This window comes from Xiphophorus hellerii, chromosome 4 (genome assembly GCF_003331165.1).
Source record: "Xiphophorus hellerii strain 12219 chromosome 4, Xiphophorus_hellerii-4.1, whole genome shotgun sequence".
In the NCBI taxonomy this organism is placed as follows: domain Eukaryota; kingdom Metazoa; phylum Chordata; class Actinopteri; order Cyprinodontiformes; family Poeciliidae; genus Xiphophorus; species Xiphophorus hellerii.
Window position 1 is genome coordinate 16,979,407 of NC_045675.1, and position 24,874 is coordinate 17,004,280.

Genomic DNA, 24,874 nt, shown 5'->3' on the forward strand with positions numbered 1-24,874 from the left:
TAGGCCTTCTAAAGAGCCATCATTTGATCCAGGTGCGTTAAACCAGGGAGAGAACTAAAACATGCAGGATGCCGGCCCTCGAGGACCAACTTTGGACACCCCTGCGTATCTTATCTCATCACAGTGTTAGATTTTGTTTGTCTTAGTGGTCACGATGGTCTTTAAAGTCACAGCAGTTATATCATTGATTCCTTAAACAAATGTCTCCCAAAGTCAACAGGATGCCTAGTAAGACTGGCTTCTTTTATTCTCAGATAGGAAAACACGTCATGTATTATTTTATCTTACTGATATGTATAGTGATATTAATGTGTTTTCTACTCTGTGTGTTTTTCTGCTTCTTGGTCTCTAAACCATCTTGTAATCTCTGTGAATGTGCATACACACAGGGAAGTCTTTAGCCTGCTCTTTCTGTCTATTTAGTCAGAAATTTCCATGCTAGGACCCATTTCACTGTGCCTCTCTTCTCCCTAACCTTTTTTTGCTGTTATTCAGTGCAATACGCAGAAGTGTAGGCTGAAACGATATGTAGTACAGTTGTGCGGTAAAATACTTGCTTGTGCCTCTATGAGAAACCCGCTATTGCTGGCTGGAGCACTATGATCCTCAGGCTAATTACTCAGCAGTGTAAACAATAATATTGCAGGTTGTAGTCAGTGTAATAATACTGTAGGTTTGTTTGAATGTAGTCATTTGTACTGTCCCTCAGTTCAGTCTTGTCTCAGTATTTTATTTTTTCAAACTACGCCTTTTGTACCAAAACAAAATTACAAATTAACTTTTCTTGTGCCAAATATCTCATTCTGGAGAGTACGCTGAAGAAGTTAAGGGAGGTTTCTGCTAGTCTGATTTGCTCACACATGCATGCATTCAAGTTGACGGAAACTTCAGAGTGCCCAGGCGCAAAAAGATGTGTGCCTGTCCTCTGAGGAATGTGTGGGTTCTCTTGCAGCAATTGACCCTCAGACCCTTGGCTCACGTGACTGAAATTCCATTCACAGACACACACAGACTGCATAGACACAACACTCAGACCCTCAGATGCTTTTATCTCCCTGCTCAGAAATAGAAGGTACGCCTCTTGAAAATACTGCAATAACACCCACAACCCCCTCACAGCTCACTAACAAGAAAACATGCAGTCAAATGCCAGTAAACAATACAAATTTAAAAAGAGGCTGCGTTTGATCCCTCAACATGAGAGTTTTACCATGAAAACTATGGAAGACTGGGGCTTCTGTGCTCTGCAGCTTAGCCTTGGTTTGGCTATAGTTTGTTCAGCAGGCTTCCCAGCTGGGGCCCAGATGTGTCAGCCATGTCATGCAGAGCTGCGAGGCACAAGATAAGAGGTTGATGGTAGGCCTGCTCCCTGGTCTCGGGTCTGTTTCGGAGCGGTTCAACCCGATGTTGCGGTCGGTGCGATGTGAACTTTGACAGCCTATGTCATGCTTAATGCCTCACTTCCCAAATACAGCTCACTAGGGCTGATTTATATCTACCAGGTGTTACGGCGTGTAAGCAACTCGAGGATGAGAGGAGGCATGTGGCCTTTTCATTAAAGCAGACGAACAAGGGCTGCAGTGTGTGCGCAGCAGAGATGGTGGGACAGCAGGCTGGTCTTTCTCAAATATAGCTCCACGCCACTGTCACAACACTCAGACCCAGCTGGGAGAGGAGAGGAAGAAAAGGAACTTATTAACACACTCCACAACTCTCAACATATTCCCTTCGGATTTTGCTTCTCCCTTGCTCTTGTTTGGCACTGTGTTGTACTCCCTTTAAAAGAGATGTCATTTTTAAATGCCTTTTTTTTTCTTCTTCTTTTGTGTGTGTATGCTTGAGTGTAAAATGCCTTTGTGCCAAAGTTTAAAGCGAGGCCCATCCTCACCAGAACTTAATGTCTGCTTGCAGCACAGATTCAAGCACCTTGTAACCATAGAGAGAGATGCAATTTGCCTGGAATGCATTAACTGTCCTCACCTTCATTTTCATTACAAGTAACCTTTTTCTGTTGTGAAATCTGACAACAGCTTCAGCTCTTCCAGTGCCTCAGATTTAGTGTTTATGAACACATAGGCGTAATAAAGTGAAAAGTGCAGTCTTTTAATCACATTTTTCTGTGTGTTCCTGACAGCAGCAGTGCTTCTCTTTACACAAGGGTATCTGTGCACTATGGTCTGCTTTGTCAGTGCTCAGCTTTGCTACAGAAATCCTGTTTGATGTTTCTTACACACTTCAGAGTCAAGTGCTGAGGTGTCTTTCAGCATTGCCCTCCAGGCCACCTTGTTATACACTTAACAAGTTGTTTTTCCTTTGTTTTCCTTCCCCTTTCCACTGTTGACTGTTCCTCATCCCAGCTTTGCTCTGAAGGAATTTGATTTACCTTCCAACATTTGCCTTGGAATCCTTCCTTGTAAACTGTAAGGCAAGCCCTGTCCTCCTTTTAGAATGACGATTGCATCAAAAGTTGATTTATGAGTACAGAGTTTACAAAATCACTGGTATGAAGATCAGACATGTCTCATGCAATAACAGCATGTCTTTTTGATCTTCTGTTAAACAAAAAAAAAATATTAAAAAATATTCAATTCAGAGTTTATGCTGTTGTGTAGAATTTTGTTCCTTAGTTCTGCAACAGTTTTGTATTAATCATGTGCTGTTTTGAGTAGATAATGAATGAAGTGGCTTAATTAGAGCACTCACTCGGGAAATGTATTCCTGTTTGACACAACAATGGCTTTCTATGAGAAGTCAGTGGCTCTAGTCATCCAATAACTTTTTAGCAGACCATATGTCTATTATATGTGCATTTATATATTTTTCACCTTTGTGTCATGCTATACTCACAGAATTTAAGGCTTTTATTTAGTTGACCATAATAGATTGTAAAGTGTCATACATGGTTTTCAACCTTTTTCTTTACACAGCATTGTTATTACCCTTATTGCCCTGTTACCCTAGAAAAAACTAACGCTATATATTTCCCTGGGTGACAATGAAACACAGTAGTGGCAGCATCATGTTGCATAGGCAGACCTAAATTCAGTTGAGAACTTGTCGAGACTTAAAAATGATCTTTTGTAGATCTTCACCATCCCATCTGACTGAGCTTGAACTATTTTGCAAAGAAATGAGTAAAAATTTGAGATATGCAAATCTCATATTAATTTTCTAGCAACACATATGAACTACTTTGTGATGGTGTGTCCATAAAAACCCACAATTCATTAAAACTTTGTAATGTGACAACATGCAAATAAGCTTAAAGGGTATGAATACTTTTGCCAGGCATTGTCAAAGTTCACATTGTATCATATTTCTCCTGTGTGTTTTATCCATTTGCAGTCACGATATGTAATTTCTCTTACATAAGATAAATAATCGTTCCTAGGATGGACATTTTTAAGTTGAGGAGAGGAAGGAGGCAGAGGCAAACATTTCCCACCGTGGTTTATTGTTTGAAACAAGAGCAGTCCTTTCCCAGGATAAGGGCCTCTTCAAGGCAGAGGGGAATTTGGACCAGCCTTGATATTATAAAAAAAGAATCTGTGTAGCAGAAAGAGTTTTGCTTTTCCTTTTTAAGTCTTTGTCATTAATGACTTTAGCAAATGTGAAGTGGAGAGTGAACGGTTTAGCTGAACAAGGTCTTTAAAGCAACCCTCTAATTATTTATCCAGGATATCCTACTCTAGAATTAGACTTTCATGTTTTTTTCTGCAACAAAATAATTTCCACAGAATGGTTTCACTGGGACACTCTAATCCACGCTTTATGTGCATGTGTGTCATTGGTGTCTCTGTGCGTGTGTCTGGATATGTGCTCACTCACATGATATGGTATATGCCCACACACGCTTATGTGGATAGAACTGCACTGCTCCTCAGTAAGAGGTGCGTAAAAGAGATAGTGAGTTTCCATTTTCCACACATAACACTGCATGACTTCCCTCCTCGCTGCTCTCACTACAGAACGCTTTCACCCACATTACTCAGGTTTCCTGGTCATTTGGCCTTCACATGCCTTCTAAAAGGGATCTTATCACTCTACTCAGGTTTACACACTTAACCGAACACTGCCCCTAACTCTCTGACTTTCTGTCTGATCTAACTCACTCCTCATAGTCCTGCAGTGTGTGCCAACTTAGCCTGCTAAATGCTGATGTTTATGTCACACTGCATATGTGATTTTATTTTACTTATATTTTGAGTACTCACAGAAAGTACGTTTTCTTTCCCGATCACTTTGCATGTCTTTGTTCGAAAAAACTAATTGTTGCGCTTTTGTTTCTGCCCCTTTAAGAAACCACATGAGTGGATATTTGCCTAATTCCAGGTGCCTGTGAAGCCTGTGTTTTTCCAGGTGCAGGACTGGCTCATTACTAAGGTATTTGTTTTCCAGATTGCACAGTAACGCTTAGCATTATAGACATGTCATCCATGTCCCCATTCTATCTGTCGGGGCATGATTTTCACAAACAGTCCATATTCTCTCTCTCTGTACCCTCGCGTTTAATGTAAAGGGCTGCTTGTAATTCTTTAGAAACATTTGAGAAGGCTGAGATTGTTCCTTGGTTCATGGTAGGGGGTTTGAAGGGTCCCTCTTTTTCCCTTTTTGTTGTTTTGTACTCTGTATGCTAAACTGTTTCATCGATTTATAATAAATGTAGAGGCGATAGTAATGACGTCTTCCTGTTCACCGCAGTCTCTCAAGTTTTTTTTGGGTGGCAAGGCAATAAAGGAGAGCAGTAAGACGTCTGTGTGGTGCTGGAATTCAGATGTAGCCACATCGGATGGGCAGCATGAAAGACCCTCTAAAACATTTACATAAAGCCTTACAATTGTGATAATAAACCATTTTATCACTAGGCTCTGAATCAATATTGTGGCTTCTTAAGGTTTAATATTTCAATGGTATTGATCATTTTAACAACTGTGTTTGTGGTTGCCTTGCCTAAGCTGATGCGCTGCCGAACAGTGTGTATGTGCTCCTGTATGGTTGTTAATATGGTTGTTCTTAATCGGTTATTCTCAATTTTGTGTTTTCTAACAGTGACTCAAACGAGTTTCCCACTTCTGGAAATAGGGTGGTGGATTATTTGAACTTGATCAGCTGCTTCTGTGCACAATATTCTGCCCACGGTCTATAACAATATCCTCAACCCTCGCTTGGTATCAACTTCAAAAAATAAAAGAAAGAAATTAACTCAGTGCAAACACGGGCCCCTGAAAGCACTGTAGTTTGCAGATTTCACTTCCATCCTCTCCAGAGAGAAAGTCTGCTTCCCGCATTTATAAATAGCGGCAGATCTGATAATTAGTAGAAATGAAGGACCTGGGGCTCCAAGAATTTGATCAGCACATTTTCCCCTTGTCCGTGACCTTTCATTGGACATGTATCTTTGGCTTCCCGGCTTTGTGTCTAGCGCCGTATCTTAATCTAATCTTACATCTTTCTTTCCTTTTTATTTGCAGACACGCAGAAGCCCAGTAGTACACATGTCGTTTTTAGAAGTTTTTCACTTTTCTAAATTCAGAAGAATCCCAAAGAATTAAAGATTAGCTCCTGAAAGATAAAGGCACAGAGCACGACTTTCCTCTCAGCCTTACTTGATTCCGCTCTGTGAGAAAGTCAGAGGTCCGTGCTAAAGGATGTGAAGCTCCATGTCAAACCGTTTCAAATCACTCAACACCCATGTCTGTTGGTCTAAAATTGAGCCGAAATGGAGGATGTGTATCTAACCAATCTGATGAGTATTTGAAAATCTCTCCCACTCTATCTTGCAATTTTACAGCCACCCCACTGTGTGTGGATGTCAACCAGTGCACTGTGCATGGGGTTGCCTGGGGGTGAACATTAGTTTGTGCCCAATAGCCCTTCTCTGATTTTACATCACTATCGTAATTTCAAGGATAATTTATGCACTTATAAATTACAAAGCTTTCTAAGCAAACCACATGAGACACAGGAGAAAAATAACAGTGCAATCTTTATGAATGAAAAGTGGTAAGAAGTTGCCTTTGTAGAATTTCCTTGTAAGTTTTTCTGTCTTTTTCAAATATATGTGTTAAAAAATGGAAAGTTTTGCTGTGATTTACTGACATTTTTACCCCAGACAGTCATAAGAATTCATAAGAAAGAGTATATCCTTTTTGCCTGCTCATATTTCATTTCTTTTCCTGTATGAGCGGTTTTCATATTTGTTCTTGAAGTGCACCAGAACACTGCAACCCCCTCTCCCTGTTTGCTAATTGGTGGGAGCCTGGGAGCTTCCTGCTGTGCGTTCACAGCTTCTCTCTTTGCTTTGCCACCCCACCAGGTCTTTCACCATCGCTCTGCAGAACCCAGTAATTAACCCTCAGCTAATTAACTACTTCTAATTACACTAGTGCGCTGTTTCCATCACACCTTTGGAAACTGGACGAACTCTGATGCAGTATCAGTCTTTTCTTCAGTTTGACTCAAACCTGTCTCTATCACTGAATCCCACCACCTTGTTCAGCTCTGATTTTACTGCTTTGGTCTCTTAGGTAACTTTTTCCATTTTTTTTCCCATTTCCATTTGCAGTGTTGAATGGATTTGCACAATGTGATAGAGTTGTGTAAAGGGTAAAAATAATTTTGCACATTCTGCTTCAGGTCCACTGATTTTATGCAACAAGTTAATTTATTTTTCAAATTCCTACAAAAATTGAGAGATGTTGAAGTACATTTAGTCTGGTTAGACTGTGTTAACTATTTTTGTCATACTTTATATTTTGTATGACAACCAACAGCTACCAACAAGCGTGACGGTGAACTACATGCCTCGATTCAGACGTACTTGAGAAATTTTCCCAGACGTGTCAGGGAAGAGTCTCCTGCACATACACTCTCTGCTGTAAACACACATGACTGTTCCTCCATGCCTCAGACTCGACACAGCGCTAGCTATTTCTGTTTCACAGACTGATAGCTCCCACTGAACATCATTGATTTTACGGGAAGCCCTGTTTACAGGCTGAGTGCCATCGACCTGAGGTGACTTTTTACCTCCTGCAGTTAGAGCATCCTTATGTCTGCATTAGTGGAAGAAAAGGCTGAACATTTACAATTCACAATTAACAACACTGTGTAGATGAGCAGTTGTCACAATTGCAATTTGGGGGAAAAAGAGAACAAGTACTGCTAAGATATTTTAGTAATTTTTTGTAATATTTTTAGTAAATTTTATTTATTTTTGTGGCCTACTAAAGTTACTCTTAAAGTTACTTGGTGATAGTAAAATACTGGGAGGTATTCTCTTTTTGACTGGCATTTTTTTCAGTAAAATATTTGCCTGTTTGATATTTGATCCTATTTGAATGTTGCAATTATTCATTTCATGGATACATTCATTTCTTTTTTTTTTTTTAAACATTAGTCTGGCGAGCTATTAAGATTTCTTTCTTAATGAGTTGATTCAGGAAATAATTTAGGCAAGACACATAAATCTTAGTGCAACACATTTACATTTCCCTCATTGTTAGAGTGCTGTGTTGAAGCAAGGATTCACTAAGCTAACGTTAAAGTGAATGCATGCCTTTATTGGTGATTAAGTGGAACAAACCTGGGAGATAAACCCAGGCTTCTCTCTGCCCGAGGACTACAATAGTTCCCTCGTCAATGAGCATGTCCCTGGTGCAACATCAAAAGCCTTCCCCTGCTTTATCAATAAGAATCCTTCCTTCCCACATCTTCCTGTAACTTGCTTAGCGTTCACGCCATTGATTTTTCAATAAGCGCCCCTTACCCTGCGGTGGCTGGCCTGGCTCTGTGATGGCTCAGAGACTAGACACAGACAAGCTACATCACTGAGGAACAATTGAGAATCAGATCTGCTGTATTGTTAGTGGTCCTTGAGGCATATAAAGTAGCTCTGTCTTTTCTGTTTCAAACAGGAGGTCTCTCATTGCTGACGTACAGTATATTCGGATAGAAGTTTTAGTCTCTGTCCTGCCTATAATTTTTGCAGCTTGTGTGAGAGCTTATTCTCTCAGGACCCCCTTGAAAACAGTGGTACTCTAGAGGCACTAACAAGGCTTCAAAGCAAGTCATCAGCCGTGCTTATAATCAAATGGTTCCTTGGCCTTAAATTCTTACCCTGCATGGTAAATCACACCAAATGAAAAGACCTGTAACTTAGATCTAACTAACTAAAACAACCAAATGACATCCAAATTGTGGCATTGCTCATAAGATCAGAAGCTGATTTAAAAGAGATTAAAGTTTTCCTGTTATTACTCAGAAGTTGTGTAATAATGTCTTTTTTCATGAGAAGAAGAAAGCAAAACAATCCTGGCAAGTGTCTTTGAAGGAAGGTGGCACTAGAGGGTGATTTCTACTGTCTGGCACACTCTCTTTTAGATCAGCTTAGGAATCCAGCCTTTTCTTCCTTGTGATTATCTCATATTGTCAACTGAAGCTTGTTTTGGCTGCACACAGCCTGCTTATTGTGAACTTAGTGGGCCCACATTTAGAACTACAATGCAGCCTAGGCTGCAGGGGCCATGGCTTAATGACTTGTTGTGCTGCCAGCATGCAAAAAGAATTGTTTTATTTCTGGATATGACATGATACTGCATATCTGTCCATAATAATGCTTGGTTGTAGTCACCTTCAGCGGGCTCCTCCTTCATTTTGATTTGTGGTTATTAACATAGTCAGCACTCAGAGACTCCAGCCTCCTCCACTTCCCCTCTCCTTCGACTGCGTCTCTGTGTCTGTCTCCTGTACTTGTTTAGTGCCTCCCAGAGATTAAAGCTTTTCCTGCTTTAAACAGGTGTCACTGAGCCAGGCAGACATCCAAGAGACAAACAGTTTTATATCAGTTGGGCCCATCTGCGACTTTCCGACTCCAGACAATCCCATTGCTCATCTGTAACCACTGTAGGTTATTGAATTACACCATCTTGATTTTAAAGGGCAATCCTGTTTTCTGTAAGCAGTGGGCACACCAAGCTAGCTCAGAGCTTCACCTCTGATCAAGAGTCATTGTGTTACCCTGACTACTGCTAATTGCTTGTGGTATCTTAGAAATGTAATGGGAACTGAGGGCTACATACTCTCAGTACAGTAGCCCACACTGTACTCAGCTTGTTCACACTTATCAAGGCCAAAAGCAGGTCATTGTTAAGCAGCAGTCTCAACTCCTAATCATGCGTTTGTGCAAACCTCCCCGTCATAGCAACAACTGGAACGTGAAGGAATGGGTTAATAAATAATAAAAATAATGCATGAACTATTCCACGTTTTGATGTGGGAATATTTTCCCGTGAGACATTTCTTTCAGGCAGCTCTCATTTCTGTCCTTTTTCCACTTAATTTTGCACAATTTATCCTCTTGCTTTTAGCTTGAAGAATCACTCGGCTTGAAGTGGCTTTTCTTTTTTTTCTTCTTGCACTCCTCAGCCGTCTGTCCATTTGTGTGAAATGGCCGTTGAGCTCATAGCCTCTTATTAATGGAGCAGATAATAAATACAGACCAGTAGGGCTAGTATCCCCTCACTCAATATGGCAGCCATCTTTAAATCATGTCTGGTTGTATAAAGCAATCTTGTTAATAAGCCAGCAAGTCTACCATCTTCAATATCTCATCAAATTATATGCAAACTAGATCAAAGTTAGTTCATTCAGCATTAAAAATCTTACAACTTGTACATCCTTTGATAAATGCATGCACATTTCCAACGTTTATTTGTTAGTTTCTTTTTAACTTTCTTTGTTTATTTTGGTTTCCACTGCCCTTCCTTTATTATGTCTTACTTGAATTATATTTTATGTTGCTTAATATAGTTTAGTTTATGGTCTCTTACAGTTAATAATAAAGCCTTAACACAAATTAACATCTTTAAAATAGCTGCGCATTATTTTTGTAGTGGGAGAGATTATAGGTTGAAGAGGTACTTTGCACAAGGGGTACTTTTCATCAGACATTCATGAATAGGCAGACAGACATTATCAATCTCTCCTCTTGCTCAGTGGTTAATGTGTTAGGCTGTGGGGGTAGACTTTATTCTGATCACAGCTGAAATTTGCATCTCTAAGTAAATAAGTAAATAAATCAAGTGCAAGCACTGAATTTGCTAATCAACCGAGACATGGCAGTGAGCTTGGTGCCGGGAAACTTTACTCATGTAATATTCAGCACTGGTGGGTTAAAGGGCAGCCCAGAGTTATTGGCTTCAGCCCGATTGCCCCCTTTAATCAATGTTGGCTGCATCCCTTTAATAAAATTATTAGCTCAGCAGTATCTTGTGTTATCATTTTATCTCTTCTGCGCTCTAAATTGCAGCCTGTGTTGGGCCTCTCAGATGCTCGGGGCATGGCCAGCTCCCGAAAGCTCAGCTCCCATTTATTATTTCAGAGGCGGATGATGGCTGGAGCGTTTGAAACCAGGCTAAGCTCAGAGGTTATTGGATGCAAGATCTAAACACAGCTGCAGTGAAGTCCCAACCCATCTTATGTATTTTGAGCTCCAAAAAAAAAAATCCAGCCTTTTATTGCTGCTGTTAGTTTAGGCATTCCTGTCCCAATAATACACATGATTTATATTTTTCCTTTTTTACTGCAGCTGTAGTTGGAGTAATAACTGTAATACTGCTAACAATTTTTTAAACAACACATTTTCACCTTTTCTACAAGTTATGTAAATGTGTGATGTGCTGATGGGTGGCTTCTCAGTGTCTAATTATCTCACAAGGAATCTATTTGATCTATTAAGTTAGTCTGACTGCAAGTTAATTAAAAACGGATGTAGGATTTGCAGAATATAAGATTAAGGGTGTTGTTTGGAAGGTGAAGATAAAAGATGGTGCTTTTGTGATATGGCAGGAAGATGAATCGTGGATGGCTTATTAGTGCTTGTCTCAGGTATTGTGTTTAAGTGCCTAATCTAGCGTAATGAGTAGGGTGTCAGCTTTCCAATTATATCTCAGAGTTTTGGCTCTTGTTTAATTTGCCATGCTTTTGATATTCTTTTCTTTTACGGGTTCTATGCATAGGTTTTATATTTCTCTGTTTGTTTGTTTTTTCAATTGAGAGAGTAATTTTGCTTAAAATATGGACATTTGTTTCTAGCTTTGACATGGAAATGTGTACCATATCTACAATTTATTAACCTCTTATATGTATCTTTGCAGGCCTAGATGCGATGAACGCCTCATGTAGGCATCAGCATGGACAGCTGTGAGTCTCCCGTGGTTTCTGGGACAGAGGATGGGCTCAGCTCCTCCCAACAGCAGCAACCACCACAGCCCTGGAACGATCACTCAAGCTCACAGGTCACTTGCACCAACCAGGCCCCTTCTCTGGATGCCCTGTCCCTCTCTGGGTCGTACCCTTCTCAGCCCCTGAACTCCATTGCCCCTCATGACGGGGTGAGAGACCTACAGTCACAGCAGCCGCAGCCAAAACAGACATTACCCCAGGCTCACCGTGATAGCTCTGCCATTGGCCAGCTGCATTCCAGGAGAGAGGGTCTTGAAGAAGTGGTGCAGGAGGGAGTGAGCTGTGAAGAGGAAGAATCTGAGGACTTAGATGAAATGGAGATTGACAGCTGTTTTCCAAGTCTTCAGCCCTTTCCTGGAGTGCCAATAACTTCAGGGGGAGGAGGTATGCCCACTCTTTTGCGACATCAGCCCACACAACAGCAGGGACCACCTGAGAGTGGGAGTGAAGAAGGAGAGGAGGAAGAGGAAGAGGAGAGTAGTGATGTGGAAAACCTGACTGGAGAGATAGTCTACCAGCCAGATGGCTCAGCATACATTGTGGAGAGCCTCAGTCAATTGATCCAAAGTAGTGGAAGTATGGTACCTGGCCTGCTTCCTACAAACTCTGTCACAAGTGGGGCAAAACCGGGAGAACCTTCTGGGGTTTCATCCTCAGTCTACCCACAGATCATCAACACTTTCCACATAGCATCGTCTTTTGGGAAGTGGTTTGGTAACTCGGACCAAGGTTTTCCCAATACCTCATCAATGGCAGGCCTCAGCCCTGTCCTGCACAGTTTTCGTGTCTTTGATGTGCGGCACAAAAGCAACAAGGATTACCTGAACAGCGATGGGTCTGCCAAGAAGTCCTGCGTATCCAAAGATGTTCCCAACAATGTGGATTTTTCCAAATTTGATGGGCTAGCCCTTTATGGAAAGGGTAAGCCCATTCTAATGTGTTTTCTCTGCAAGTTGTCCTTTGGCTATGCTCGTTCCTTTGCCACTCATGCTGTCCATGATCACCGCATGACACTGTGTGAAGATGAACGGCAGCTGTTAGGGGACAAGCATGCCTCTGCCATCATCCAGGGCATTGGGAAGGACAAGGAGCCCCTTATTAGCTTCCTGGAACCAAAAAATAGGAGCAGTCCTCTGCCACCTACCTTGCTACCCATTAACTCTGGACAGAGCTTCTATGGTACATTTAGTGGTGTTCATCTGGAGCCTGGAAATAGCAGTGGGGGCAGTGAGACCCTCCTAAACAAAGACTCTGACTCTGGCCTTCAACAACAGCAGCAGCAACAAACACCACTTGGTTCAGTCCTTTCTATAGGTGGACTAAGTGTTTCCAAAGCATCCACTCTTACCTCTTCTCCTGGCTCTGCCAAAGACTCCAGTGCCCTGCCCAAACAGGGAGGGAGAATAGAGGAGCCTGTGAGGAAAGAGTTGGCATACAAGGGAGAAGATATGAGAACTGAGGGACATGAAAGCAATGTGCATCTATCCAACCAGTTGGGGGGCTCAGAAGAAGAGGATGAACTATTGTTAGGGGAAGAGGAAGATGAGGTGGAAGCAGAAAGCACTGCAGTGGCCTGTGGTGGTAACAGTAGCAGCGGTGGGAGTGAGGTGGGGGAACCAGCTGTCTCAAACCAAAGCAATTCCAAATCTCCTTTATTATTGCCTAGTAGCACTCTCCAGCCTTCTGCCTGCACCTCTGCAGTCAGTTCCATGCTCAACAGCAAAGCCCTTGCTTCCATTTCCTCCTCTGTCAAGGAAGAGGCTTCAGCTGCAGATGGTGGAGGGAGGACATCAGAGCTCCCTCTGAGCTTTAACTGCCAGGGACCAACAGTTCCCATGGCAATAGCGGCAGCTGCCGTCAGAAGGAGCGAGGATGACACTGCTGGCACTTCTTCCTCACCTCTGTCCACCATTGCTGCTGCTGATGAAAGTGCCAATCGAGATAGTGCCACAGCTCCAGAACCAAATGATTGCCCAGCAGAAGGAGAGGATGAAAATGGAGCCCTTCTGCATCATCACCATATACACCACCATCATCATCACCTCCACCCGTCATCTCATGGTCACTCCCTCTCCCTCCCAGGGGGTTCTTGTGACATCACAGGGATGGGGGAGTGTTCACAGAACCATGGCCCAGGTGGGAGTGGAGGAAGCGGAGTAGAGTGTCCCAAATGTGATACCGTTCTAGGGTCATCACGTTCTTTAGGGGGTCATATGACCATGATGCATTCACGCAACTCATGCAAGACACTAAAGTGTCCCAAATGCAATTGGCATTATAAGTACCAGCAGACATTGGAGGCCCATATGAAAGAGAAACACCCAGACTCTGGAGGCTCCTGTGTGTATTGCAGCAGTGGTCAGAGTCACCCTCGTTTGGCTCGTGGTGAAAGTTATACCTGTGGATACAAGCCCTTCCGGTGTGAGGTAAGAATACAGAAAAAGTTCTAATGCTCCTTTTTAAGAGTTGCATATGCTTTTTAGTTTTGTTAATTTAGATGGATAAATTAAAATAATGTACAATTTTAGCCAAGAATTATGTCTCTATAGCATTATTACACTTAAAGAGAAAATATTATTTGTTCTTCAGGTGTGTAACTATTCCACTACGACAAAGGGCAACTTAAGTATCCACATGCAATCGGATAAGCACTTAAACAACATGCAGACACTGCAGAATGGAGGCTCTATTGGCTCTGCACAGGAGCAGGTCTTTGGACATACCCCAGGTGGAGTGGTGGCTGTACCTTCAGTGACGCAGGCCAGCAGCCATCATACTCCACACCATCATCCGACGCAGTCGTCCACTCACATGTCTGTGCCATGTGGAGCCCCCTCGCCAACAAAGCCGAAGAGCAAACCTACCTGGCGGTGTGAAGTTTGTGACTATGAAACCAACGTTGCTCGGAATCTACGCATCCACATGACCAGTGAAAAGCACATGCACAACATGATGCTTCTTCAACAAAATGTGACTCAGATGCAGCATGGGCGACTTGGCTTAGGAGCCATGCCCTCACCATCTGAGGCTGAGCTTTACCAATATTACCTGACCCAGAACATGAGCCTTCCACCAGGCCTTAAGATAGATCCAGCTGGACCAGAAGCCCAGTTCCTGATGGGGAGTTTTCATCTGGATCCCAGCATGGCTACCTTGGCGCCTGCACTCGGTGAGTCACAGCTTGCTTCTCTAGATTTTAAAAACATTCTTAGTTTCCCAACACTCAAAGCAAAATTTTATTTCCATTGATTGTTGTACACATGTTGTGGGAAAACATCTTGGCAAACGTCTTGGCAAAATCAGGAGAAATACAGACCATATGTTCCCGCCTTTTCAGCTAGATATACAGGACTGATAATTGTAAATGTTGGTTAGTCATGTTTTAATTGTGTTTCTACCGTTCATAAAAACCTTTTTGGTTCATATGGCCATTCCTGGAAGCAAAATGTGTATAATGTGATACAAAGACTCTAAAAATAATTGATTCTTCTACCTTTCATAGTCTTGGTGAGTTAATGCCTCATATACTGCCCCTGCACAGGACATTTTTTTAATCCCAGTTTTGCTTCCTCCTGGTGGATTTCAAACTATTACTTTCTGTTCCTACAGTGTATGTGTTCTACTACCATTGGGTCCCGCAGGATTTCTGACCATTACCCCTGCTTCCACACAAGCTGATACAATAGTTCCATTAATTTAGTTCCCTCCCCCCATCCTCCTTTAAAATGGATCTTTCAGTTTTTTAAGGTGGGATTATATGAAGTATATCCAAGTTGTTAGAATATTGCCTTTTGCATACAGCTATAGTATTAGGAAGCAGGGAAGGAGGCTGACAGGTCACTCAAACTCCTCTGAATAGGAGCTCAGATGAGCTAAATTTTGGAATGTTAGATAATGTTCCCCAATAAATCTATGAGCAAACTACTCTACTTTAATATTATTTGACAAGTACGTAAATCCTCAGATAATGTATTATCTAATGGTATATAAGACAAGAAACGGATGATAGTTATTGTTTGTTGCTCTCTCTTTGCATTGCTGAAGATATTTAGTGTTGCGCGTAACACTGAAAGCTGTGGGGGTAATCAGTCCCAATTCTCACTTGTACTAAAATTATGATATGAGAAGATGATTTTCAGAATTAAAGAATAAGATTAGGAGAGTGATAATTTGTGGCATAATCTATGCTAAAGAGTGAAGCAGTACTACAGCAGACATCTATTTAAAACTACTGGTTAAAAGATAATCTATAATTTGTAAAAACCTATTGTTACATAAAAGCAGATTGGTTGACAGTGTGCATTTCTTTCTGCTTTTATAATAATAGTAAAAAGTAGTATGGAAATAGTTGCACAACTTTCAGTCAATACCTTGAACAAATGATCTACAACCAAATTCACTGATGCAGGGTACATATCTATAGTAAATCAATAAATCCATCTAGGTATCAAGCATGAAGTCACGAAGGAAGGGAAGGCATGAGATGCAGAACAGTACTAGCATACTACATCAGCATGTCGGTGCATCTGTTAGTGAGTATAAGCAGCTATGACTGGGTCTGCAAATGATTTCAGAGGACTTCTCAAAGGTCTCTCTCTCTTTGCTATAAAAGCCCAGGTAACAGCCTGCCTTTTGCAGCAATAAATAAAAAGGAGCTGCTGGTATTAATTTAGTGTAAAGCCAGGCTAGGTCAGGCCTGCATACTCAGTCTGGGCAGTGAAAGATTAAAGAACAGCAAATAAAGGCAAAAGTGTCACCTCTTACCTAATTTCTTTTTGGCCCATTGTGAGTTGACATGCTCTTTTTATTGCCTCTGTTCTATTTTATGTAATTGTTTTAATGTGTTTTAAATATTTGTTTTGAACAGCAGTTTTTGGCAAACTTTCTGTCTTTTTTAACATGCTTTGAAAATAAATTGGATTTGGATTTTATAATTATTTGTTTTTAACGTTGGGGCATGATTTATATTGTTGGTGGCAGGGCACGTATCCTAACACTGGGACTAAAGACATTCATTCTGTTAAGATAATTAAAAAAAACCTTGCATATTGTTTAAATTGTAACATTTAATTGTATAATTGACACAAGGTGTTTACATGAGGGCTATAAAAACACACACATAAACCCTTTGTTTTCCTAAGATTTCCTGTTTTGGGTCAGGTAAGAGTACCACAAATTTTCTATTAGCTAAATACATTACAGACATAACATTATCGAGGATGTTTTATTACTTTCTTCAAAGTCGTAAATCCACATGCACTAAAATTGCTATGCCTTGGGGCGTGCTGTGGTGGCGCAGGGGGTTAGCACGCCCTACGTTTGGAGGCCTTAGTCCTCGACGCGGACGTCGCGGGTTCGACTCCCGGACCCGACGACCTTTGCCCCCTCTCCTCCCCCTCCTTCCTGTCTGCCTACTGTGGAAAAAATACGAGCCACTAGCGCCGCAAAAACTCTTCGGAGAAAAAAAAAAAATTGCTATGCCTTTAAACTGTTTGTGATAGCTGAGATGATGAGGTCATGGTTTGTTTTTTTCTTTATGTCTCATCTTTGGAAAATCTAAAGAAATCAGCAAAGATAGATCAGGATGAGAACTGCAGATCTCCAGTTCTGTTTCATCCCTGGGCACAATTGATATGATGCTACCTGTCAATCAATCCAGATGCCAGAAAGTGGCATGTTCATCAATTCTAATAATGACATGCGAACATAAACTACATAAACTAAATGTCCAGTCATCAGATCATTCAGAAAGAGGGCAGGTTCTTTCTTACTCCTTTGTCCATGACAGATTAAAGTTTGTCAATGTAGTCAGGGCCTAAAACCTTATTGTCAAAGATGTGTCTTGTTGTAAACTTAAAGTGTTTGACCTTGATGAGCATTATTGCTTTTGCAAGCCTTAGAGTCGCATCAAAACTTTGAAGCACATGGGTGGCAGCATAATTGATTTATTGGTGTGAGAGAGACTTGTGCTCTTGACGAGCTAGATGACATCATAGGGAAAGAAATTTATATAATGGAGCAAAACATTAACAAAATCCCAAATCACATAGTATTATGTCAAATAGTGAAAACAAAAAAGATTATTTGTTTTTTCTACAGTGTAGATAAACACTACTGTAATGATCACAGTGTGTTAGCAATCAGTGTAATAATCTAGCTACACTTTCCTTCATTTTCTTTTTGCTTTTTCCTGTAGGTGGGGAAATCCCAGTGGATGTGCGTCTTGGCGGTGGGCAGCTGGTGTCTGAGGAACTGATGACTCTTGGAGAAAGTCTATCACAGACCACAGATCCCTCCCTCAAGCTCTTTCAGTGTGCTGTGTGCAATCGCTTCACCACTGACAACCTGGATGTGCTAGGCATGCATATGGGTGCCGAACGCAGCCTGCCAGAGGAGGAGTGGCGTGCCGTGGTGGGAGACTCTCATCAGTGCAAGTTGTGCCACTACACAACTCAGCTTAAAGCCAACTTCCAGCTGCATTGCAAAACAGACAAGCATGTGCAGAAGTACCAGCTTGTTGCTCACATCAAAGAAGGGGGCAAAGGCAATGAATGGCGCCTGAAGTGTGTGGCAATAGGCAATCCAGTGCACCTAAAGTGCAATGCCTGTGACTACTACACAAACAGCCTGGAGAAGCTGAGGATGCACACTGTCAATTCACGCCATGAGGCCAGCCTCAAACTGTATAAGGTCAGTGGTTTTTAAGTTATTTTTAATCACACGTGACACTCAGCCTTTTTTTTTTTCTTTCTAAGTTTGTCAGTTGATTTTTTGATTTACACATTGGTCAATTTGGTAATCTGGATGTGTCCTGCAAAACGTATTTGTTATAAGTTTAAAAATGTCTGGGAGAAGTATGATGGTCCTGTTATACATAGCAGTTTTTATTGTCTTTTTTGAGAAGTTGGAACATCATAGAGTTTTGCAGAAAGGGTGAAACGCTTATTCAATAATCTCCATGCTAACTTGATCTGCCTCAGCAAGACTTAATAAATGTTCTTGTGTTGCCGACATCACCACCAGCTGTTCTCTAGAGGCATGAATAACATCTTTGTTGTGTAGCTGTCATACAGAAGCCGGCCCCACTAGTGCCCTGAGAAGAACATGGCAGGACAAGCTGGCTTGGAAGCTTAGGACTAAATCACTTGGTAGACGAATGAAGAAGTGTTAGGAGACAGAGGTTTGGTGCTAATACTCCTCTGAGCGGGAAGGGCTGAATTGTTCTCGACAGCCGTATTGATTTTTGCTGGACTTGGAGCTTCACCTTCTCCTCTAATCATTCCATAATAGCCAGTGGATGAACACTCTCCGAACAAATGGCCATAAATCTAACAGGCCTGATTCCACTTAGGTGCCTATCCTGTATGTCTGCGGCTTTGGCTAGTCTGCGCTTAACCCAAACTGGCATAGTTGCACATATGCACAAGACACACAAGCACTGGCAACACATATGTGGTGTCAACTTAGGCAACATGCTCAAGAAAAGCACCATCTTTCTACAGCTATAGAATATATTTTTAGGAAGTTCCTTATTGTCATTAACCAGTTTGGATTAATGACAGACTGGGATTTTATTTCAATTATTGCATTCCTTTGCACCTGTGGCACCTTATCTGTTACAAGAAATATCTAAAGATGAGAGAAAGAAAGACATGCTTTCTACCTCGAGCATGGGCTCTTAATTACACAAAAAACTGAGCTTAAAAATCTCATCAATTTAAAAGCCTAGTAGCATGACAAATGATCTCTCAGACTCTGTGGCATGACAAACATGTTTTCAACAAAGGGTTTTTGTACTGAAATAACAGGAAGAATAAATAAATCAACTTTTGGTTTTGTTAAAAAGGCAGGTGAAATAGAGTGCTTCGGTTGCATCTGTTACAGAGGACCAGGGAGGTTTTTGGATTGTCATATTTTGTTAAGCAAAACACATTTCATTCAAAGATTTTGATTTTTTTTTGGTCTATTTCTAGAAAATTTATATTCCTCTAAATATGTGTAGTTATTTGAACTTTAGGGACAAAATTATAATGCATGTGTGACCTTGGATCCAATTTGACAGATTCGGGCATGTTATCTCTCAACATCACACTTTTACAGAGGAGAACGTTGTTCTTGTAGAACACGGCTCTTCTTATTGTCTTGTAGCTATATCTTTGCTATGACCCTAATGATCTAAAGAAATTGTGTGTTCTTTTCTTTTACTATATTTCTTCACACAAGCTTTTTAGGAGAGGAAATACACATGTCACACAAGAGTTCAGGCTGTGAGGGATTAAATATGTACAACACATCCAGGGATGATCTTCTTTTTTTTTTTTTTTACTTAAGCCTCTTAAGATGGCTCCATATTTCTTAAAACCAATTGGTTTTCTAAGACTGTGTGCATTTGTCCAGAAATCACCTGCTCCATAAACCAGAGAAAATCTTAGTTCTTGTAAGCTCTGCCTCATCCCCTACACAACTCAGAAACAAAGATGAGCACAAGTCGACAGGATTCATTACAGTAGTTTATGACTTACCAATGTGACAAATACATGGTTGTGAGGTTTTTTCAGCTGCACAGTTTTCTTACTCCTTTAGATTTACAGTTCTGGTTGAGATACTGACAGCCAAAAATCTGCCTTGCCCACCAATGCCTGCAAAGACCTCTTAGTTTATTCATGGATGAAAAAAGAGAAAATCAAAACAGGGATAAAATAAATCATCAACTCAGCATAAACATGCTGTAAGATGTGGGACATGCTCGGGACACTTCACCCAAATCAAACTGGTTTGCATTAAACTAGGCCTTTGTGTGTGCAGCTCCATATAAATTGGAGCCTGTAATTACTGGAATTAAAAAGGAAGGTTTAAACTGAGAGCTAAGTTAGATGGGATAATTTCAGAGTCTGTGGTATGTGGCCCATATTAGGGCTTTCTAAAAATATCACCCCCACCACCCCATGTATCGGAATGTTTTAGGAGGCCACAGAATGATCCAGCAACTTATCCTGACCACTGGACCACCACACAGCATGGGCTGATTCTGTCTACTTTCTAAACGGTATTCCTCAATTGAAATACACTCTTTGTGAGAACTGCGTTCTGTCTACTGAGCCATGTAATCTGAAGCTTTCTTTCACCTTCTTATTTTCCCGAAGAGATTTAATGTGATGGGAATCAATCTAGAATGGTCACTCCTGAATTCAAACCCATGTTATGTTGCTGTGCGGATAACCTCAGATGATCATCTTCGGTTTGCACAACTCAAATAAAATATATTTGTAGCTTAACTTTGACGTTGATCCTGAAAAAAACCTGCTTTACAGCTGGACATTTACATAATATTTTACATGTGTAGGGATAATCCCTTATGATAATATGTGGCAATGACAGGCTAATCCTTTTTCACAACCTGCTTGCTCTAACAAGCGGGAGAGGATGGGGCCTAACCAGGCCTAGCTATAGGCCTCAGCTTGCATTGAAGGGTTGGAAGAAAGGGGAGAACATGGGGGGAGGTGGGGTTTGCTGGCTACCTTCCTTGTCTCGGGGGCCGGTGCAATCGGCAGTAATTGAGATTGATTGGATGTTATTTTTCCTCTTGCAAATGTAGTCCATTAGCTTGGCACATGCATAATCAGTTTAGAGCACAGTTAGCCGAATGTAATCATGTTCCTTGGTGTCTGCTAGCACAAAATCCACTCCAGATGCCAGTTGGCTACGGAAAGATGGGGAGAAAGTGCCGTCACTATCAAACGTGGAATCTTAAACTGAGAACGTCTCGACATCCCTTCCTGTATCCTGGTCCTGCTCTATTGAGCACACCTAACTGTAAAATATTTTCTCCTTCCTCTGTTTGCCATACATTCTCATTCAAAAACCAGTGTTTATTCCCTCAAAAAGCGTCACTTTACATCCTATGATCTGTCCATCAACAGAGATAACAATTTTTGCAGTTACCTGCAGTTGTTTTATCTCTTGTTATGACTGAAATGAAGCAAGTAAAATTTAAAGACATGTCAGTCTTCTGCAAAGTCAAATAATCCCTACAAATGATAATTGAGGAGTGAAGGGTTTAACATAAATGAAAGGATTAGTTGTTACATGCATTAAGTGTTTCCTTGATTATCCTTCTCAACAAACTGGAACGAGAGGCTTGATTATCTCACATTTTAATGATCATGAGTGATGAGATTGACTCCAAGCCCTTTTATAATACCAGTTATGTAAAGTTTGAAAAAAGAAAAAGAAAACAGATTCTATTGTTGTATTCAAAGTTAAATTCCCTAAAACAAGGGCTCGGTTGAAAAGAGTATGACTCTTCATGATTAAAAAATTTAATTAGGCATAGTGATATTGTTTAAGCTGCTTATTTGATGACTTGTATATGATATTGATTTCTTTTTTTTTTTGGTTTCCTCCAAGACTTTCCCACTTACTATTTTTTCTCTGATCTTGCAATGATGACAGTGAACATGATCTAAGCATACTAAAAGTTGAGTGGAAGAAAAACTGTTTCAGAAAAAGGTGTGTAAGAGATGGGGATTAAGATAGGCCTGAATGGACTGTGTTGCAAAGCCCATTCAAAACATTTAGGGTGACTCATAGGCCACCCTAAATGACTACAGACTACATCTAGAGTTGAGTCTTCAAGAGGTACAGGCTTATCCAACACAAGAGCTACACTGACGCGTTACTTGCATTAAGTCTAAAACACATCGTCCTTGAAATAAGACCTTGTGAAATTTAACTGTATAAATAAAGGTGAAAAAAAATAAACAACATGCCCATGTGCTTGATTGGCCAGCAAACTGGCCTTACCTAAATCTGTACAAGTATTACTACACATTTACTGGTGTAATAATATTGTTCTAAGAAAACAGAATTTCGGTTTTCCTTAGCAGTGAGACTTAATAATAAGAATCAACAGAATAAATCCTTCTGATATAAGAGTTTCACTTTTTGGATTGAATCAATTAAATAAATCAGCAGTCAGTGATATTTAAATTTATTTAGATGTACCTGTGGAGTTGAAGTAGATGTTACTCTGTCAAACATCACAGGAAAAAATTGTGGCAGATAAGTGACTGAGATGTCCCGAGTGATCTCCCAGGAGAGCCTTGTCTTAATCACTCAGAATTCCTGCAAGATGATGAGTAGAAAGTGGACGGATGGACAGAGAGGAGAAAGGGTGGAAAGTGGGGGTGGTGGTGGCGATGGAGGGGGTTTACAGGAGGGTTCGACGGATAGATACTTTGCTAATTATCATGGCTAGCCTATGATTGTTCAGTAATAGTGCTCAGTGGGAAAGGTTGTAGCAGTTCCAGGAAGAGCTGCGCTCTGATTTACTGGTACTACTGCTCTAATAAAGCGTGAGCTGCACATCCTGGGAGACAGCCCATTCTCTTCTTTCACATTCACAAGCGTGTGAATGCACACAAAGAGACGGACAGGCACATACTCACAACCAATCTAAAATTGAACAGGAATCACAAAATGTAGTGTTTTAATAGTTTATAGCAAAGACAGATTTGTAAACACAACATACCCACAACAAGCCTTATTGTTTACTTCTACAGCCCGTAACACGAGGTTCCTTGTGTTGGGTATCAGTAGTTGCTTACAGGGGATTGAATGCCAGCATCCTCACTCAAACCAGTCTCAGTCTTTAACAAGAAAAGACTGGCATTCATCTTAAAATCAAGGTATTTTGAAGAGGGAAAAGTAAAGGAGGACTGGTAGGGCTTTGTGTTTGGCGGGGTGCAGGAAGTTTACAACCTTTTAAGCTTCCACTCCTCAGAAAGGCCAAGGAGGGGGTCAGGGATTGACCCGTAACACAGCTGTTGTTGCTGGTTGCGTTAATTGTACACACAAAAGCTCAACAGAGGTTATTCCTGAGACTAACACATAGATGGTGAACAAAAATAAACAAGACGCACACAGAAATCTGTTCTTTTCCCATGAAGCTCCTATTATTTTAGCAGTTCTTCTAAAAAGCTATAATAGTTGAAACTTATTTAAAAATTTTTATTTGCTTTCTTTGGGGAAACGTGCCAGAGTACTCTGCTCTCTGCTAACGTGTAAGAAATCTGGTGATCCTGCTATCGGAGTGTGATCAGCAGAGAGGGGTGATTGGTGTTTAAGAAAGGAAAGGAATAGGAAGCAATGTTATATTAACTTGTGCGGCTGAGATCATCGCAGTTCAAGACAGAGATAAGCGCCACTAAATGTGGATAGTTTTATCAACATCAGAAGTGATGTATGATGTAGAAATGCAGTTTGTGAATCACACCATATTACTCTTAGTTTTACATAAAAGTGGCTTTCTCTAATTCATTTCTCCTGGAAAACGAATATTTTTCCTTAGTAAATATTTCTTTGGCCCGTATCTTCACAATTGTTTCAGCGAATGAAAGTGTCAGCGTGCAAAGGTGCAAGAAAAAAACAATTTACCATGGGAAACACGTCACACTCTGAAAGAAGACAGATGAGTAGTCTGATGTGTCTAGGATTAAAAACTTCCGATCATTGTCACCATGCTCTGATCTGAGCGGTACGGATGCATCTGATTACAGCAGTGTTTAGCTCCTCACAGCAGACTGACTGCTGTGATGGCAGTCCCACATACAGCGGAATATGTGTCTCTTCTTTCAGAGCATCAAACAGGGATTTTGTGCGTCTAGAAACTGATGTCTCCATGCTGTGTTGCTATCAGTTGTCTGCTCGTTGAAGAAAACTGCTATTTAAAATTTCTTTCCCAAAAGATTTTTATTTCTTTATTTTTTTATTAAACCAACAGGTCTGTCTTCCAACAAGAAAATGTATAGTGCTGTCTATGCTGCAGTGTTGTTCTTATGACAAACCACGAAATTAAGTTTTGTTTTGGAGAAACTTCTTCCTGCACTTACTGGAAGCTCTCTGTATCTAATGTTGTACAATAGCTTTACCTAAGTAAAACTATTGTTGTCTTCAATGCGACATCTGAGTCTTACTTGAGTTTACAGATTTGTTGGCAAACTGCAGTACACAAAGTGTCATTCAATGAATTACTTTCAAATCAAATAAACTGTCATGTTTTTCCCCCTTGTTGTCACTCGGCACTCAGCCAAAAACGGCAAATACTAAATAATTGCAATTTCTGGAAGACACATGCTATGTGGATCAATACTTACATGAGTTCAGATATATTTTTGACATTTCAATTGGAGATCTAGAGGGCTTTATAAATCAAATTTATTATTATTATTATTATTATTAATGATTTTTCTATCTTGAGATTAACATTTTGTCCATCACTATTTTACTTTGTAGTTATTCAAATTTAGCACTTTTATTGGCACCCAGACAACTTTTATTGAGATTTTCTTAGATTAAAATAGTTTGAGCCATCAATCAAACTTTGGTTTCTTTCTATTTTAAGAAATAGAACAAAGTTCAAACAACAGATACTCCCTTTAGGAATCTGCATTTAATGGACAATGACAAAGGCTGATTTGACAAGTTCAACTCGCATGCATTTTTTTTTTTTTTAAAAAAAAGAGCTCATAATAAAAATGCTGAGAACAAGTTATTTTGAAGTCAAGTTAATTTCAGCCTTGTTCAATATTTGCATCATACATGTAGTAAGAAAAGTCAATTGTACAAATAT

General features: G+C 40.6%; 1 protein-coding gene across 5 annotated transcripts in view; it reads left to right on the plus strand.

Moving 5' to 3' along the window:
- zfhx3b (zinc finger homeobox 3b) overlaps positions 1-24,874 on the plus strand; it is a 224,214-nt gene that overhangs the window by 118,333 nt on the left and 81,007 nt on the right. For all 5 annotated transcript variants that reach the window (XM_032559863.1, XM_032559864.1, XM_032559865.1 and 2 more), the window contains 3 exons: positions 11,157-13,670; positions 13,834-14,413; positions 17,441-17,934. In XM_032559863.1, coding sequence (XP_032415754.1) covers positions 11,193-13,670; positions 13,834-14,413; positions 17,441-17,934 — 3,552 coding nt within the window. In that variant the 5' untranslated portion in view covers positions 11,157-11,192. The remainder of the gene's footprint in view (positions 1-11,156; positions 13,671-13,833; positions 14,414-17,440; positions 17,935-24,874) is intronic.